We start from the raw sequence: 16,719 nt of genomic DNA on the forward strand, positions 1-16,719 counted from the left end.
TGAGCAGGGATAACTGTTTGTGACCTTTACTATACTACCCGTGGTCCTTGGAACTATACTACCCGTGGTCCTTGGAACTATACTACCCGTGGTCCTTGGAACTATACTACCCGTGGTCCTTGGAATTATACTACCCGTGGTCCTTGGCACTATACTACCTGTGGTCCTTGGAACTATACTACCCGTGGTCCTTGGAACTATACTACCCGTGGTCCTTGGAACTATACTACCCGTGGTCCTTGGAACTATACTACCCGTGGTCCTTGGAACTATACTACCCGTGGTCCTTGGAACTATACTACCCGTGGTCCTTGGAACTATACTACCCGTGGTCCTTGGAACTATACTACCCGTGGTCCTTGGAACTATACTACCCGTGGTCCTTGGAACTATACTACCCGTGGTCCTTGGAACTATACTACCCGTGGTCCTTGGAACTATACTACCTGTGGCCCTTGGAACTATACTACCCGTGGCCCTTGGAACTATACTACCCGTGGCCCTTGGAACTATACTACCCGTGGCCCTTGGAACTATACTACCCGTTGTCCTTGGAACTATACTACCCGTGGTCCTTGGAACTTCGCTACCCGTGGTCCTTGGAACTTCGCTACCCGTGGTCCTTGGAACTTTGCCAACCGTGGTCCTTGGAACTTTGCCAACCGTGGTCCTTGGAACTTTGCCAACCGTGGTCCTTGGAACTTTGCCAACCGTGGTCCTTGGAACTTTGCCAACCGTGGTCCTTGGAACTTTGCCAACCGTGGTCCTTGGAACTTTGCCAACCGTGGTCCTTGGAACTTTGCCAACCGTGATCCTTGGAACTTTGCTACCCGTGGTCCTTGGAACTTTGCTACCCGTGGTCCTTGGAACTTTGCTACCCGTGGTCCTTGGAACTTCGCTACCCGTGGTCCTTGGAACTATACTACCCGTGGTCCTTGGAACTTCGCTACCCGGGGTCCTTGGAACTTCGCTACCCGTGGTCCTTGGAACTATACTACCCGTGGTCCTTGGAACTATACTACCCGTGGTCCTTGGAACTTCGCTACCCGGGGTCCTTGGAACTTCGCTACCCGTGGTCCTTGGAACTATACTACCCGGGGTCCTTGGAACTTCGCTACCCGTGGTCCTTGGAACTATACTACCCGTGGTCCTTGGAACTATACTACCCGTGGTCCTTGGAACTATACTACCCGTGGTCCTTGGAACTATACTACCCGTGGTCCTTGGAACTATACTACCCGTGGTCCTTGGAACTATACTACCCGTGGTCCTTGGAACTATACTACCTGTGGTCCTTGGAACTATACTACCCGTGGTCCTTGGAACTTCGCTACCCGTGGTCCTTGGAACTTCGCTACCCGTGGTCCTTGGAACTATACTACCCGTGGTCCTTGGAACTATACTACCTGTGGTCCTTGGAACTATACTACCCGTGGTCCTTGGAACTTTGCTACCCCATTGAAGTTTAAATGTTTATGGTAACCCAATATTATACTTAAGGAGCCTAACGTTACTAATTAATACAAGGACCTACACGTTCTGTTTTTAAAGGACGAATTGACTCCGTAAGCCATAACAGCCAAATACTACATCTAAATGTAACGGATGTGAAATGGCTAGCTAGTTAACGGTTTAAAGTTATACTGTTACATTGGTGCCGTGACCCGGATCACTGGTTGCTGCGGAAAAGGAGGAGGTTGAAAGGGGGGTGAGTGTAACGGATGTGAAATGGCTGGCTAGTTAGCGGGTACACGCTTCTAGCATTTCAATCAGTTACGTCACTTGCTCTGAAACCTAGAAGTAGTGTTGCCCCTTGCTCTGCAAGGGCCGTGGCTTTTGTGGAGCGATGGGTAACGACGCTTCGTGGGCGACCGTTGTTGATGTGTGCAGAAGGTCCCTGGTTCGCGCCCGAGGTCGGGGCGAGGGGACGGCTTAAAGTTATACTGTTACATAAACATGAATCGATTCTCAATAGCGGTAACTTACGGTTCAAGAAACATAAATCCCTCTACTTTCATATCACGCGTCTATCTTCGGTTTACAAACGTGTTCGTTAACGCAGATGGCTAATTAGCACAGGTCGTCCACTGTCTTCCGTCTGTTTTCGTAAACGAACGGAGTAATATGGCCTTGTGGGAACCCTATAAAGGTGTGTATCAATTTAACCTTTTTTTGTTCGATTTTTTTTCCCCTTCTAGCTGATATGAAGGATACGGTCCTTATTATCCCAAAACCACAAATGTGTGTGAATGTTCAGACTGAGCATTGGTCTTCTGTGGTATATTGGAGATCGATCCGCCACCCACTGTGCGGGATGGAAACAGAATTCCCCAAAAATGTAACAAAATACCTCCCCCAAAAACAAAATCGAAGAACTTTTCTGTTAAAAAATCAACCGCATCTGATCCTTACAGAGGCTCAGGGGGAACCTGGGAGAGCTGGTCTTCTGGCGCCATTACCACTTGCAAGTCTTCAGATGTAAAATCATTAAGTCCCAAAAACTTTTCTGCTGCAGCCACAGTAATGTCCAGTTTATTATATATTTTTTGTACCGTTTATAACTGTGGCAATGAACAAAATCCACGTTTTTTTTCTTTTGACTGGCAGCAAACGTCCACTACCATCTCTTCACTAGCGTCACTCGTTTTCTCAATTCTTTTAATCGTCTCTGCATAGGAGATTCGATTGACGGCTTTAACTTTTGCCACCTCAATCTCCTTCACCCTTACAGGACACTGCAGGAACTCAGATCATGATCCCCACCTCAATTACACCGTCGTCCTTCATTAAACACCGTCGTCCTTCATTAAACACCGTCGTCCTTCAATAAACACCGTCGTCCTTCATTAAACACCGTCGTCCTTCATTAAACACCGTCGTCCTTCAATAAACACCGTCGTCCTTCATTAAACACCGTCGTTCTTCAATAAACACCGTCGTCCTTCATTAAACACCGTCGTCCTTCATTAAACACCGTCGTTCTTCAATAAACACCGTCGTCCTTCATTAAACACCGTCGTCCTTCAATAAACACCGTCGTCCTTCATTAAACACCGTCGTCCTTCAATAAACACCGTCGTTCTTCAATAAACACCGTCGTCCTTCATTAAACACCGTCGTCCTTCAATAAACACCGTCGTCCTTCAATAAACACCGTCGTCCTTCAATAAACACCGTCGTCCTTCAACTCACCGTCGTCCTTCATTAAACACCGTCGTCCTTCATTAAACACCGTCGTCCTTCATTAAACACCGTCGTCCTTCATTAAACACCGTCGTCCTTCATTAAACACCGTCGTCCTTCAATAAACACCGTCGTCCTTCAACTCACCGTCGTCCTTCAATAAACACCGTCGTCCTTCATTAAACACCGTCGTCCTTCAATAAACACCGTCGTCCTTCAACTCACCGTCGTCCTTCAATAAACACCGTCGTCCTTCAATAAACACCGTCGTCCTTCAATAAACACCGTCGTCCTTCAACTCACCGTCCTTCAATAAACACCGTCGTCCTTCAATAAACACCGTCGTCCTTCATTAAACACCGTCGTCCTTCATTAAACACCGTCGTCCTTCAATAAACACCGTCGTCCTTCAATAAACACCGTCGTCCTTCATTAAACACCGTCGTCCTTCATTAAACACCGTCGTCCTTCAATAAACACCGTCGTCCTTCATTAAACACCGTCGTCCTTCAATAAACACCGTCGTCCTTCAACTCACCGTCCTTCAATAAACACCGCCGTCCTTCAATAAACACCGTCGTCCTTCAACTCACCGTCCTTCAATAAACACCGTCGTCCTTCAATAAACACCGTCGTCCTTCAATAAACACCGTCGTCCTTCAATAAACACCGTCGTCCTTCAACTCACCGTCCTTCATTAAACACCGTCGTCCTTCAACTCACCGTCCTTCATTAAACACCGTCGTCCTTCAATAAACACCGTCGTCCTTCAATAAACACCGTCGTCCTTCATTAAACACCGTCGTCCTTCATTAAACACCGTCGTCCTTCAATAAACACCGTCGTCCTTCAATAAACACCGTCGTCCTTCAATAAACACCGTCGTCCTTCATTAAACACCGTCGTCCTTCAATAAACACCGTCGTCCTTCAACTCACCGTCGTCCTTCAATAAACACCGTCGTCCTTCATTAAACACCGTCGTCCTTCATTAAACACCGTCGTCCTTCAATAAACACCGTCGTCCTTCATTAAACACCGTCGTCCTTCAATAAACACCGTCGTCCTTCAATAAACACCGTCGTCCTTCAATAAACACCGTCGTCCTTCATTAAACACCGTCGTCCTTCAATAAACACCGTCGTCCTTCAATAAACACCGTCGTCCTTCATTAAACACCGTCGTCCTTCATTAAACACCGTCGTCCTTCAATAAACACCGTCGTCCTTCAATAAACACCGTCGTCCTTCATTAAACACCGTCGTCCTTCAATAAACACCGTCGTCCTTCATTAAACACCGTCGTCCTTCAATAAACACCGTCGTCCTTCATTATAACACCGTCGTCCTTCAATAAACACCGTCGTCCTTCATTAAACACCGTCGTCCTTCATTAAACACCGTCGTCCTTCATTAAACACCGTCGTCCTTCAATAAACACCGTCGTCCTTCATTAAACACCGTCGTCCTTCAATAAACACCGTCGTCCTTCAATAAACACCGTCGTCCTTCAATAAACACCGTCGTCCTTCAATAAACACCGTCGTCCTTCATTAAACACCGTCGTCCTTCATTAAACACCGTCGTCCTTCAATAAACACCGTCGTCCTTCAATAAACACCGTCGTCCTTCATTAAACACCGTCGTCCTTCATTAAACACCGTCGTCCTTCAATAAACACCGTCGTCCTTCAATAAACACCGTCGTCCTTCAATAAACACCGTCGTCCTTCAATAAACACCGTCGTCCTTCAATAAACACCGTCGTCCTTCAATAAACACCGTCGTCCTTCATTAAACACCGTCGTCCTTCATTATAACACCGTCGTCCTTCATTATAACACCGTCGTCCTTCATTAAACACCGTCGTCCTTCATTAAACACCGTCGTCCTTCATTAAACACCGTCGCCCTTCAATAAACACCGTCGTCCTTCAATAAACACCGTCGTCCTTCATTAAACACCGTCGTCCTTCAATAAACACCGTCGTCCTTCATTATAACACCGTCGTCCTTCATTAAACACCGTCGTCCTTCATTAAACACCGTCGTCCTTCATTAAACACCGTCGTCCTTCATTAAACACCGTCGTCCTTCATTAAACACCGTCGTCCTTCAATAAACACCGTCGTCCTTCAATAAACACCGTCGTCCTTCAATAAACACCGTCGTCCTTCATTAAACACCGTCGCCCTTCATTAAACACCGTCGCCCTTCATTAAACACCGTCGCCCTTCAATAAACACCGTCGCCCTTCAATAAACACCGTCGTCCTTCAATAAACACCGTCGTCCTTCATTAAACACCGTCGTCCTTCATTAAACACCGTCGTCCTTCATTAAACACCGTCGTCCTTCATTAAACACCGTCGTCCTTCATTAAACACCGTCGTCCTTCATTAAACACCGTCGTCCTTCAATAAACACCGTCGTCCTTCATTAAACACCGTCGTCCTTCAATAAACACCGTCGTCCTTCATTAAACACCGTCGTCCTTCATTAAACACCGTCGTCCTTCAATAAACACCGTCGTCCTTCATTAAACACCGTCGTCCTTCATTAAACACCGTCGTCCTTCAATAAACACCGTCGTCCTTCATTAAACACCGTCGTCCTTCAATAAACACCGTCGTCCTTCAATAAACACCGTCGTCCTTCAATAAACACCGTCTGTCTGCACACACATGAAACATGGCCAGATCCTTTACAGTTCTCACCCTGCAGTGGTTTGGGAAGGAAAAGCTCTTACAGCGTATTTTACATAACCAAGCTTCACATGTGAAGGTATTTGCCCTTTAGCAAAAACCAACCGGACCGACACTCTTTTTCCTCCAGTCACCCAGCAGGTCAGACGCCGGGCACCAACCACACCGTGATTCAACCTGAACATCTGTCGTCGCCCCTGAGATGACTCCTTTGAGTCGGGTGCTCTACAACGAAGTTCAAAACACACAACTTCTGTTGTCCGGATTCTTTTGAAGCTCACTGCAATCTTCCTCTGTTCTTCAGAAAATACAATGTAATAAGACCCCACCTGGTCGCTCTGACAGACTCCACTTCACCCAGTACATCCTTCTCTGTTTTCTACACCTCAAACATGTCTCCTACATATGCATCCTAACAAGAAGCGATTCATTATCATTCATACATGTATCCTCCACTCCAATTTCCTTTTTGTTCCAGTTTTCAATACTACTGTTGTCCATTCAGACCATTCGTCTTCATCAACTTTGCACAATGGATTATAGTCCTTGTAGTTAATTATCACGGTTTCTGCACTAAACTATGTAGAACATTGGCCTGTTGGAAACTTAAACTCCCTACTACGTCGCACAGTTTGGGCATGATCGGATTTATCTCTAGAGAAACTGCAGTGCGATGTGCCATGGAGCTCACCAAAAAATATGAAAGAAATGGAATTCAAATAATTGAACCAATGTCTGTCAATTAGTTGTTTAAAAACTGAAAAATAACAAATTTTGGTTAGGCGCTCAGCACTAGTTGGTTTTTACATTGGAAGCAGCCTTCGGCATGTTACTAGCATAGCTGGGGCGGCAGGTAGCCTAGTGGTTAGAGCGTCGGACTAGTAACCGAAAGGTTGCTAGATCGAATCCCCGAGCTGACAAGGTATAAATCTGTCGTTCTGCCCCTGAACAAGGCAGTTAACCCACTGTTGCTAGGCCGTCATTGAAAAATAAGAATTTGTTCTTAACTGGCTTGCCAAGTTAAATATAAAAAAAAAAGGTAAAATTTGTAAGTCGCTCTGGATAAGAGCGTCTGCTAAATGACTTAAATGTAAATGTAATGACGTACACCTGGTTTCCTGAAACCAGTCACACACCTTAATTGTGAATAGGCCTACAGTACATTTTGGTTTATCAAGAGATTTACCATTCAAATAAATTCTTACCTTTTTGTGTTATGTAGTAAAAACAGAGTCAAATTGTATTATTTTGTAATTGATGCATACATGACTGTTTCAGAAAAACATTTCAAATGTATTGATCTTGAACTCAAAAGATGCCCAACGATTGAACAGAGCTGAGTTTTTGTCTGGCTCAAGTGACATCCAGACCTTTTTGTTGCCGTGGTATCGAGTGTCGTGACGGTATCGAAGTGTCGTGACGCTATCGAAGTGTCGTGACGCTATCGAAGTGTCGTGACGTTATCGAAGTGTCGTGACGCTATCGAAGTGTCGTGACGCTATCGAAGTGTCGTGACGCTATCGAAGTGTCGTGACGCTATCGAAGTGTCGTGACGCTATCGAAGTGTCGTGACGTTATCGAAGTGTCGTGACGCTATCGAAGTGTCGTGACGCTATCGAAGTGTCGTGACGTTATCGAAGTGTCGTGACGCTATCGAAGTGTCGTGACGCTATCGAAGTGTCGTGACGCTATCGAAGTGTCGTGACGCTATCGAAGTGTCGTGACGCTATCGAAGTGTCGTGACGCTATCGAAGTGTCGTGACGCTATCGAAGTGTCGTGACGCTATCGAAGTGTCGTGATACTGAACCCGGTATCGAATTCAACGTTCTGGCAGGGCTCCACGCTGTTTAAAGGTTTTTATGTACAAGGACCACGTGCTTTTAGTTGAGAAATTTAGGAGCACAGTCAAAGTATTTGTACTTTTACATTTAACATTTAAGTCATTTAGCAGACGCTCTTATCCAGAGCGACTTAAAAGTACATACATTCATACTTTTTTTGTACTGGCCCCCCGTGGGAATCGAACCCACAACCCTGGCGTTGCAAGCGCCATGCTCTACCAACTGAGCTACACGGGACCCTGTGGGATGATAAGAAACGACGAAGTTTGAGTCAACATTTGTGTTCCGTTCTCAATCAATTACAATGTACCCTTAAATATTTGAACCATTTAGGTGAGATAATGTATGTAGCCAAGGAACCTAAGGACAGTCTCACTTCTCGGAGACTTTCTGTTCAATTAGACCAACTTCTATGCATCTTTCAGCACAGCTCACCATACTGTTTCTTTGAAGGGTGGGAGATATGGGATTCGTTGTTCTTTAAGTGATACGGTAGAGCTCTGCCTTGTATCTTAAACACTAATCTATACATTTGTCAAACTAAGCTTTACGCTGACTGACTGGAGGGAGGCAGAGACAGCCTGAAGGAGTCTCTGCCTCATTTTGCAACACAGCGCTGGAAGTCTGAGCTATAAACCTTCTCTCCGTCTCTCTTCTCTCCATGTCTGTCTCTCTTCTCTCCGTCCGTCTCTCTTCTCTCCATGTCTGTCTCTGACCTGTTGTTGCAGCTCCCCTGGTGACATCGGGGACGTTGTTTGAGGCTTTTGAGAAGATGGGGAAGAAGCATAATAAGGAGCAGGTTCCTCCAGCCGAGCCCAGCAACAAGAAGCCTTCAGCGGGCAGACAGAAGGCCAAGCTCCCCCCTGTCTCTACACAGACACACAGCACACACAAGACCCTGGAGGATGCATTCAAAGCTGTAAGACACACACACACACACACACACACACACACACACACACACACACACACACACACACATGTCCGCAACACAAGGTACACACACACACTTGTATGTATTATAATGTATTATCTATGGTAATTCCTCTTCTGTTCCAGCTGGACGTGGGTTAGGTTGTAGATGTATTATCTCTGGTAATTCCTCTTCTGTTCCAGCTGGACGTGGGTTAGGTTGTGGATGTATTATCTATGGTAATTCCTCTTCTGTTCCAGCTGGACGTGGGTTAGGTTGTGGATGTATTATCTATGGTAATTCCTCTTCTGTTCCAGTTGGACGTGGGTTAGGTTGTGGATGTATTATCTATGGTAATTCCTCTTCTGTTCCAGCTGGACGTGGGTTAGGTTGTGGATGTATTATCTATGGTAATTCCTCTTCTGTTCCAGTTGGACGTGGGTTAGGTTGTGGATGTATTATCTATGGTAATTCCTCTTCTGTTCCAGCTGGACGTGGGTTAGGTTGTGGATGTATTATCTATGGTAATTCCTCTTCTGTTCCAGCTGGACGTGGGTTAGGTTGTGGATGTATTATCTATGGTAATTCCTCTTCTGTTCCAGCTGGACGTGGGTTAGGTTGTGGATGTATTATCTATGGTAATTCCTCTTCTGTTCCAGCTGGACGTGGGTTAGGTTGTGGATGTATTATCTATGGTAATTCCTCTTCTGTTCCAGCTGGACGTGGGGGAGCTGAAGCAGCAGTTGGACCGGAGCCAGACTCTGTTTCCTGACAACCCGTCAGTCTGGGTCAAAGACCTGGCAGGATACCTCAACCACGCCCTGGCTGCTCCAGAGACTGAACCCACCCTCAGCAGCTACACACACGGTCAGTAACATAACCACAACCAGGCCTCTAAAGTTGAAGAAATTCATTGGAGTACTAGTGCTCTGTTTAAAGTTAGGAGCACCACATGACATCTAGGAGCACATCTAGGAGCACCACATGACACCTAGGAGCACCGCACGACACCTAGGAGCACCGCACGACACCTAGGAGCACCGCGCGACACCTAGGAGCACCGCGCGACACCTAGGAGCACCGCGTGACACCTAGGAGCACCGCGTGACACCTAGGAGCACCGCGTGACACCTAGGAGCACCGCGTGACACCTAGGAGCACCGCGTGACACCTAGGAGCACCGCGTGACACCTAGGAGCACCGCGTGACATCTAGGAGCACCGCCTGACATCTAGGAGCACCGCCTGACCCCTAGGAGCACCGCATGGTTTGGCCCCTGAGAGTTATATAGTCCGTCTGGTTTGGCCCCTGAGAGTTATATAGTCCGTCTGGTTTGGCCCCTGAGAGTTATATAGTCCGTCTGGTTTGGCCCCTGAGAGTTATATAGTCCGTCTGGTTTGGCCCCTGAGAGTTATATAGTCCGTCTGGTTTGGCCCCTGAGAGTTATATAGTCCGTCTGGTTTGGCCCCTGAGAGTTATATAGTCCGTCTGGTTTGGCCCCTGAGAGTTATATAGTCCGTCTGGTTTGGCCCCTGAGAGTTATATAGTCCGTCTGGTTTGGCCCCTGAGAGTTATATAGTCCGTCTGGTTTGGCCCCTGAGAGTTATATAGTCCGTCTGGTTTGGCCCCTGAGAGTTATATAGTCCGTCTGGTTTGGCCCCTGAGAGTTATATAGTCCGTCTGGTTTGGCCCCTGAGAGTTATATAGTCCGTCTGGTTTGGCCCCTGAGAGTTATATAGTCCGTCTGGTTTGGCCCCTGAGAGTTATATAGTCCGTCTGGTTTGGCCCCTGAGAGTTATATAGTCCGTCTGGTTTGGCCCCTGAAAGTTAGCTTGTTAACAAATCACGTCAATATGGCTAGTTATTAGCTAACCGATTTGACGTGGTACAACAATCAATGTAGTCTATCGTGTCTGTCAGCAGCACTCGTAAAAACAATGTCTTCAGAAGTCTGACATTAACAGCATTTAAACAGATGACTAGAAACTGGCTTAAACCGCTGGCATCGCAAATAAGCAATGGGAAAGAAACAATCAATGTAAACGATATTATGGAAATGATATAGCAAGAATAATTAACCAAATTACTTTATTTGAGATACGACGGGGGGGAAAGTACAAAAAAAAACGATGTATATGTTTAGGTTACATCAACAAAAAAGGTTTGTTTTGATTCGGTTGTGATATACATCCACTAACAAATGTATAACAAAAAAGGTTTTCAAGAAGGGAGTCATGTTCGCTAACTAACTAGCCTACGTTGGTTGGAGAAAAGGACTTTGACTCAACGCTATGTTTAGCCAACTGGGGAAAGTTTCTCCCGGTAGCTAGCATGGTGAACATCGGCTAACAGTACATGGGCAAATACGCCCTTCTGCTGCTCGACAGGCAGAGCCCACAAAGGATGGGAAATTAACCCAATACTTCTCAGGTATAGTTCACTTTACAGTAGAGCACTCATATCCAATTAATGGTGGCTAATATTGAGGAATTATGAGGCTACCGTCACATATATATATGAAATGACAGGATCGTTGATATTTACTGATCATGGACAGCTTGCAGTTGCTTGCTGTATAGTTGCTTGCTGATAGAGCTGCAATTGTTTTGCTAGAAATCATGTGGAATGTGTAGTTCTGACTCGTGGAATATTACAGACAAATAGTTCAATATTCCGGGTAGCTATTGGCTAACTGTTTTGACTCCACATACGCTGCTGTTACTGTAATCTATCCTGTTTTCATAGTCCCTTTATTCTAACCTATATATACATATCGACCTCATACCCATGCTCATTGACTCAGTACTGGTACCCCCTGCACATTGACGCAGTAGTGGTACCCCCTGCACATTGACTCAGTACTGGTACCCCTGCACATTGACTCAGTACTGGTACCCCTGCACATTGACTCAGTACTGGTACCCCCTGCACATTGACGCAGTAGTGGTACCCCCTGCACATTGACTCAGTACTGGTACCCCTGCACATTGACGCAGTAGTGGTACCCCCTGCACATTGACGCAGTAGTGGTACCCCTGCACATTGACTCAGTACTGGTACCCCCTGCACATTGACACAGTAGTGGTACCCCCTGCACATTGACGCAGTAGTGGTACCCCTGCTCATTGACGCAGTAGTGGTACCCCTGCTCATTGACGCAGTACTGGTACCCCTGCACATTGACTCAGTACTGGTACCCCCTGCACATTGACTCAGTACTGGTACCCTGCACATTGACTCAGTACTGGTACCCTGCACATTGACTCAGTACTGGTACCCTGCACATTGACTCAGTACTGGTACCCTGCACATTGACTCAGTACTGGTACCCTGCACATTGACTCAGTACTGGTACCCCCTGCACGTTGACTCAGTACTGGTACCCCCTGCACGTTGACTCAGTACTGGTACCCCCTGCACATTGACTCAGTACTGGTACCCCCTGCACATTGACTCAGTACTGGTACCCCTGCACATTGACTCAGTACTGGTACCCCCTGCACATTGACTCAGTACTGGTACCCCCTGCACATTGACTCAGTACTGGTACCCCCTGCACATTGACTCAGTACTGGTACCCCCTGCTCATTGACGCAGTACTGGTACCCCCTGCACATTGACGCAGTACTGGTACCCCCTGCTCATTGACGCAGTACTGGTACCCCCTGCACATTGACTCAGTACTGGTACCCCTGCTCATTGACGCAGTACTGGTACCCCCTGCACATTGACTCAGTACTGGTACCCCCTGCACATTGACTCAGTATTGGTACCCGTGCACATTGACTCAGTACTGGTACCCCTGCACATTGACTCAGTACTGGTACCCCTACACATTGACTCAGTACTGGTACCCCTGCACATTGACTCAGTACTGGTACCCCTGCACATTGACTCAGTACTGGTACCCCCTGCACATTGACTCAGTACTGGTACCCCTGCACATTGACTCAGTACTAGTACCCCTACACATTGACTCAGTACTGGTACCCCTGCACATTGACTCAGTAGTGGTACCCCCTGTGTATATAGCCGTGTTATTACCCAGGTACCCCCTGTGTGTGTGTGTGTGTGTGTAGCTGTGTTATTACCCAGTACCCTTTTTCTCTGCATTTATGGGAAGGGCCTGTAAGTAAGCATTTGACAAACAATTTTATTTTGATTTTTACAACACCTATACAACAACCATAATACAACCACAACTCAACCTCTAAGTGGTCGACAGTCCCATTTAGTACCATTCTAACCCTTCTCACTCCTTTCTGTCTTAGATTACCCATACTGCCTTGCGGGGAAGGAGCTGAGGGGCGTGGTCAAAGCTTTGATTGGTCGCTGCAACGAGAGTCTACAGGACTTCTACGACCACTGTGTTTACACCATGCTGAGAGAACTGGACAAACAGACAGGTGAGAGAACTTGGACAAACGGACAGGTGAGAGACCTGGACAAACGGACAGGTGAGAGAACTGGACAAACGGACAGGTGGGAGAACTGGACAAACGGACAGGTGGGAGAACTGGACAAACGGACAGGTGAGAGACCTGGACAAACGGACAGGTGAGAGACCTGGACAAACGGACAGGTGAGAGAACTGGACAAACGGACAGGTGGGAGAACTGGACAAACGGACAGGTGGGAGAACTGGACAAACGGACAGGTGAGAGAACTGGACAAACGGACAGGTGAGAGAACTGGACAAACGGACAGGTGAGAGAACTGGACAAACGGACAGGTGAGAGAACTGGACAAACGGACAGGTGAGAGAACTGGACAAACGGACAGGTGAGAGAACTGGACAAACGGACAGGTGAGAGAACTGGACAAACGGACAGGTGAGAGAACTGGACAAACGGACAGGTGGGAGAACTGGACAAACGGACAGGTGGGAGAACTGGACAAACGGACAGGTGGGAGAACTGGACAAACGGGCAGGTGGGAGAACTGGACAAACGGACAGGTGGGAGAACTGGACAAACGGGCAGGTGGGAGAACTGGACAAACGGGCAGGTGGGAGAACTGGACAAACGGGCAGGTGGGAGAACTGGACAAACGGACAGGTGAGAGAACTGGACAAACGGACAGGTGGGAGAACTGGACAAACGGGCAGGTGGGAGAACTGGACAAACGGACAGGTACACCACACACGGAAACGCAAAATGGGGTTCCTGCATACTTGCATTAAGTTTACTGCAAGACCGTTTTTGCTACGTAACATCACTTTGTGAAGCTATATTTAGTTGTAGGGTATTACAGTCAACTTAAAGCTGACTCTCCTGTCTCTCTGTAGGAGAGCCTCTCCATGGTTACCGGGTGTGTATCCAGGCCATCCTACAAGACAAGCCCAGAATGGCAACACAGAACCTTCCTGAGGTGAGTGTCCGTCCCAGTGCCCAGTGTCTGATGTTAAGGAAATATTACATTTTGTGTCTGATTTAGTTTCATACTGACCAAATGCTCACTCCCCCCGCTCATTTCAGATTGCTTTATTGGCATGAAATACAATTAGTAGATATTACCATAGTGGTACAGCATTTCAGTAAATCTAGTTTAATGAAATCCAGGTAATTTCAGTGGTAGTAATATTAGTACACATAATCATGTTTTTATTTTTTTATATTTTTTTTCACCTTTATTTAACCAGGTAGGCTAGTTGACAACAAGTTCTCATTTACAACTGCGACCTGGCCAAGATAAAGCATAGCAGTGTGAACAGACAACAACACAGAGTTACACATGGAGTAAACAATAAACAAGTCAATAACATGGTAGAAAAAAGAGAATCTATATACAATGTGTGCAAAAGGCATGAGGTAGGCAATAAATCGAATAATTACAATTTAGCAGATTAACACTGGAGTGATAAATCATCAGATGATCATGTGCAAGAAGAGATACTGGTGTGCAAAAGAGCAGAAAAGTAAATAAATAAAAGCAGTATGGGGGGTGAGGTAGGTAAATTGGGTGGGTAGTTTACAGATGGACTATGTACAGCTGCAGCGATCGGTTAGCTGCTCGGATAGCAGATTTTTAAAGTTGTTGAGGGAGATAAAAGTCTCCAACTTCAGAGATTTTTGCAATTCGTTCCAGTCGCAGGCAGCAGAGAACTGGAAGGAAAGGCGTCCAAATGAGGTTTTGGCTTTAGGGATGATCAGTGAGATACACCTGCTGGAGCGCGTGCTACGGGTGGGTGTTGCCATCGTGACCAGTGAACTGAGATAAGGCGGCACTTTACCTAGCATAGCCTTGTAGATGACCTGGAGCCAGTGGGTCTGACGACGAACATGTAGCGAGGGCCAGCCGACTAGGGCATACATGTCGCAGTGGTGGGTCGTATAAAGTGCTTTAGTAACAAAACGGATGGCACTGTGATAGACTACATCCAATTTGCCGAGTAGAGTATTGGAAGCTATTTTGTAGATGACATCGCCGAAGTCGAGGATCGGTAGGATAGTCAGTTTTACTAGGGTAAGTTTGGCGGCGTGAGTGAAGGAGGCTTTGTTGCGGAATAGAAAGCCGACTCTAGATTTGATTTTGGATTGGAGATGTTTGATATGAGTCTGGAAGGAGAGTTTGCAGTCTAGCCAGACACCTAGGTACTTATAGATGTCCACATATTCTAGGTCGGAACCGTCCAGGGTGGTGATGCTAGTCGGGCGTGCGGGTGCAGGCAGCGAACGGTTGAAAAGCATGCATTTGGTTTTACTAGCGTTTAAGACCAGTTGGAGGCCACGGAAGGAGAGTTGTATGGCATTGAAGCTCGTTTGGAGGTTAGATAGCACAGTGTCCAGGGAAGGGCCGGAAGTATACAGAATGGTGTCGTCTGCATAGAGGTGGATCAGGGAATCACCAGCAGCAAGAGCAACATCATTGATGTATACAGAGAAAAGAGTCGGCCCGAGAATTGAACCCTGTGGTACCCCCATAGAGACTGCCAGAGGACCGGACAACATGCCCTCCGATTTGACACACTGAACTCTGTCTGCAAAAGAGTTGGTGAACCAGGCAAGGCAGTCATTAGAAAAACCAAGGCTGTTGAGTCTGCCGATAAGAATATGGTGATTGACAGAGTCGAAAGCCTTGGCCAGGTCGATGAAGACGGCTGCACAGTAATGTCTTTTATCGATGGCGGTTATGACATCGTTTAGTACCTTGAGCGTGGCTGAGGTGCACCCGTGACCGGCTCGGAAACCGGATTGCACAGCGGAGAAGGTACGGTGGGATTCGAGATGGTCAGTGATCTGTTTGTTGACTTGGCTTTCGAAGACCTTAGATAGGCAGGGCAGGATGGATATAGGTCTGTAACAGTTTGGGTCCAGGGTGTCTCCCCCTTTGAAGAGGGGGATGACAGCGGCAGCTTTCCAATCCTTGGGGATCTCAGATGATACGAAGGAGAGGTTGAACAGGCTGGTAATAGGGGGTGCGACAATGGCGGCGGACAGTTTCAGAAATAGGGGGTCCAGATTGTCAAGCCCAGCTGATTTGTATGGGTCCAGGTTTTCCAGCTCTTTCAGAACATCTGCTATCTGGATATGGGTAAAGGAGAAGCTGGGGAGGCTTGGGCGTGTAGCAGCGGGGGGGGGCGGGGCTGTTGGCCAAGGTTGGAGTCGCCAGGAGGAAGGCATGGCCAGCCATTGAGAAATGTTTGTTGAAGTTTTCGATTATCACGGACTTATCAGTGGTGACCGTGTTACCTAGCCTCAGTGAAGTGGGCAGCTGGGAGGAGGTGCTCTTGTTTTCCATGGACTTTACAGTATCCCAGAACTTTTTGGAGTTAGAGCTACAGGATGCAAATTTCTGCTTGAAAAAGCTGGCCTTTGCTTTCCTGACTGACTGCGTGTATTGGTTCCTGACTTCCCTGAACAGTTGCATATCGCGGGGGCTCTTCGATGCTATTGCAGTTCGCCACAGGATGTTTTTGTGCTGGTCGAGGGCAGTCAGGTCTAGTGTGAACCAAGGGCTATATCTGTTCTTGGTTCTGCATTTTTTGAACGGAGCATGCTTATTTAAGATGGTGAGGAAGTTACTTTTAAAGAATGACCAGGCATCCTCAACTGACGGGATGAGGTCAATATCCTTCCAGG

At 46.9% G+C, this 16,719-nt stretch overlaps 1 protein-coding gene across 1 annotated transcript in view; it reads left to right on the forward strand.

Moving 5' to 3' along the window:
- Positions 1-16,719, forward strand: part of tmem214 (transmembrane protein 214) — a 76,143-nt gene that overhangs the window by 1,181 nt on the left and 58,243 nt on the right. The window contains exons 2-5 of the mRNA XM_055885811.1: positions 8,454-8,644; positions 9,355-9,505; positions 12,910-13,044; positions 13,926-14,008. Of these exons, the coding sequence (XP_055741786.1) occupies positions 8,454-8,644; positions 9,355-9,505; positions 12,910-13,044; positions 13,926-14,008 (560 nt within the window). The remainder of the gene's footprint in view (positions 1-8,453; positions 8,645-9,354; positions 9,506-12,909; positions 13,045-13,925; positions 14,009-16,719) is intronic.

This window comes from Salvelinus fontinalis, chromosome 27 (genome assembly GCF_029448725.1).
Source record: "Salvelinus fontinalis isolate EN_2023a chromosome 27, ASM2944872v1, whole genome shotgun sequence".
NCBI lineage: Eukaryota > Metazoa > Chordata > Actinopteri > Salmoniformes > Salmonidae > Salvelinus > Salvelinus fontinalis.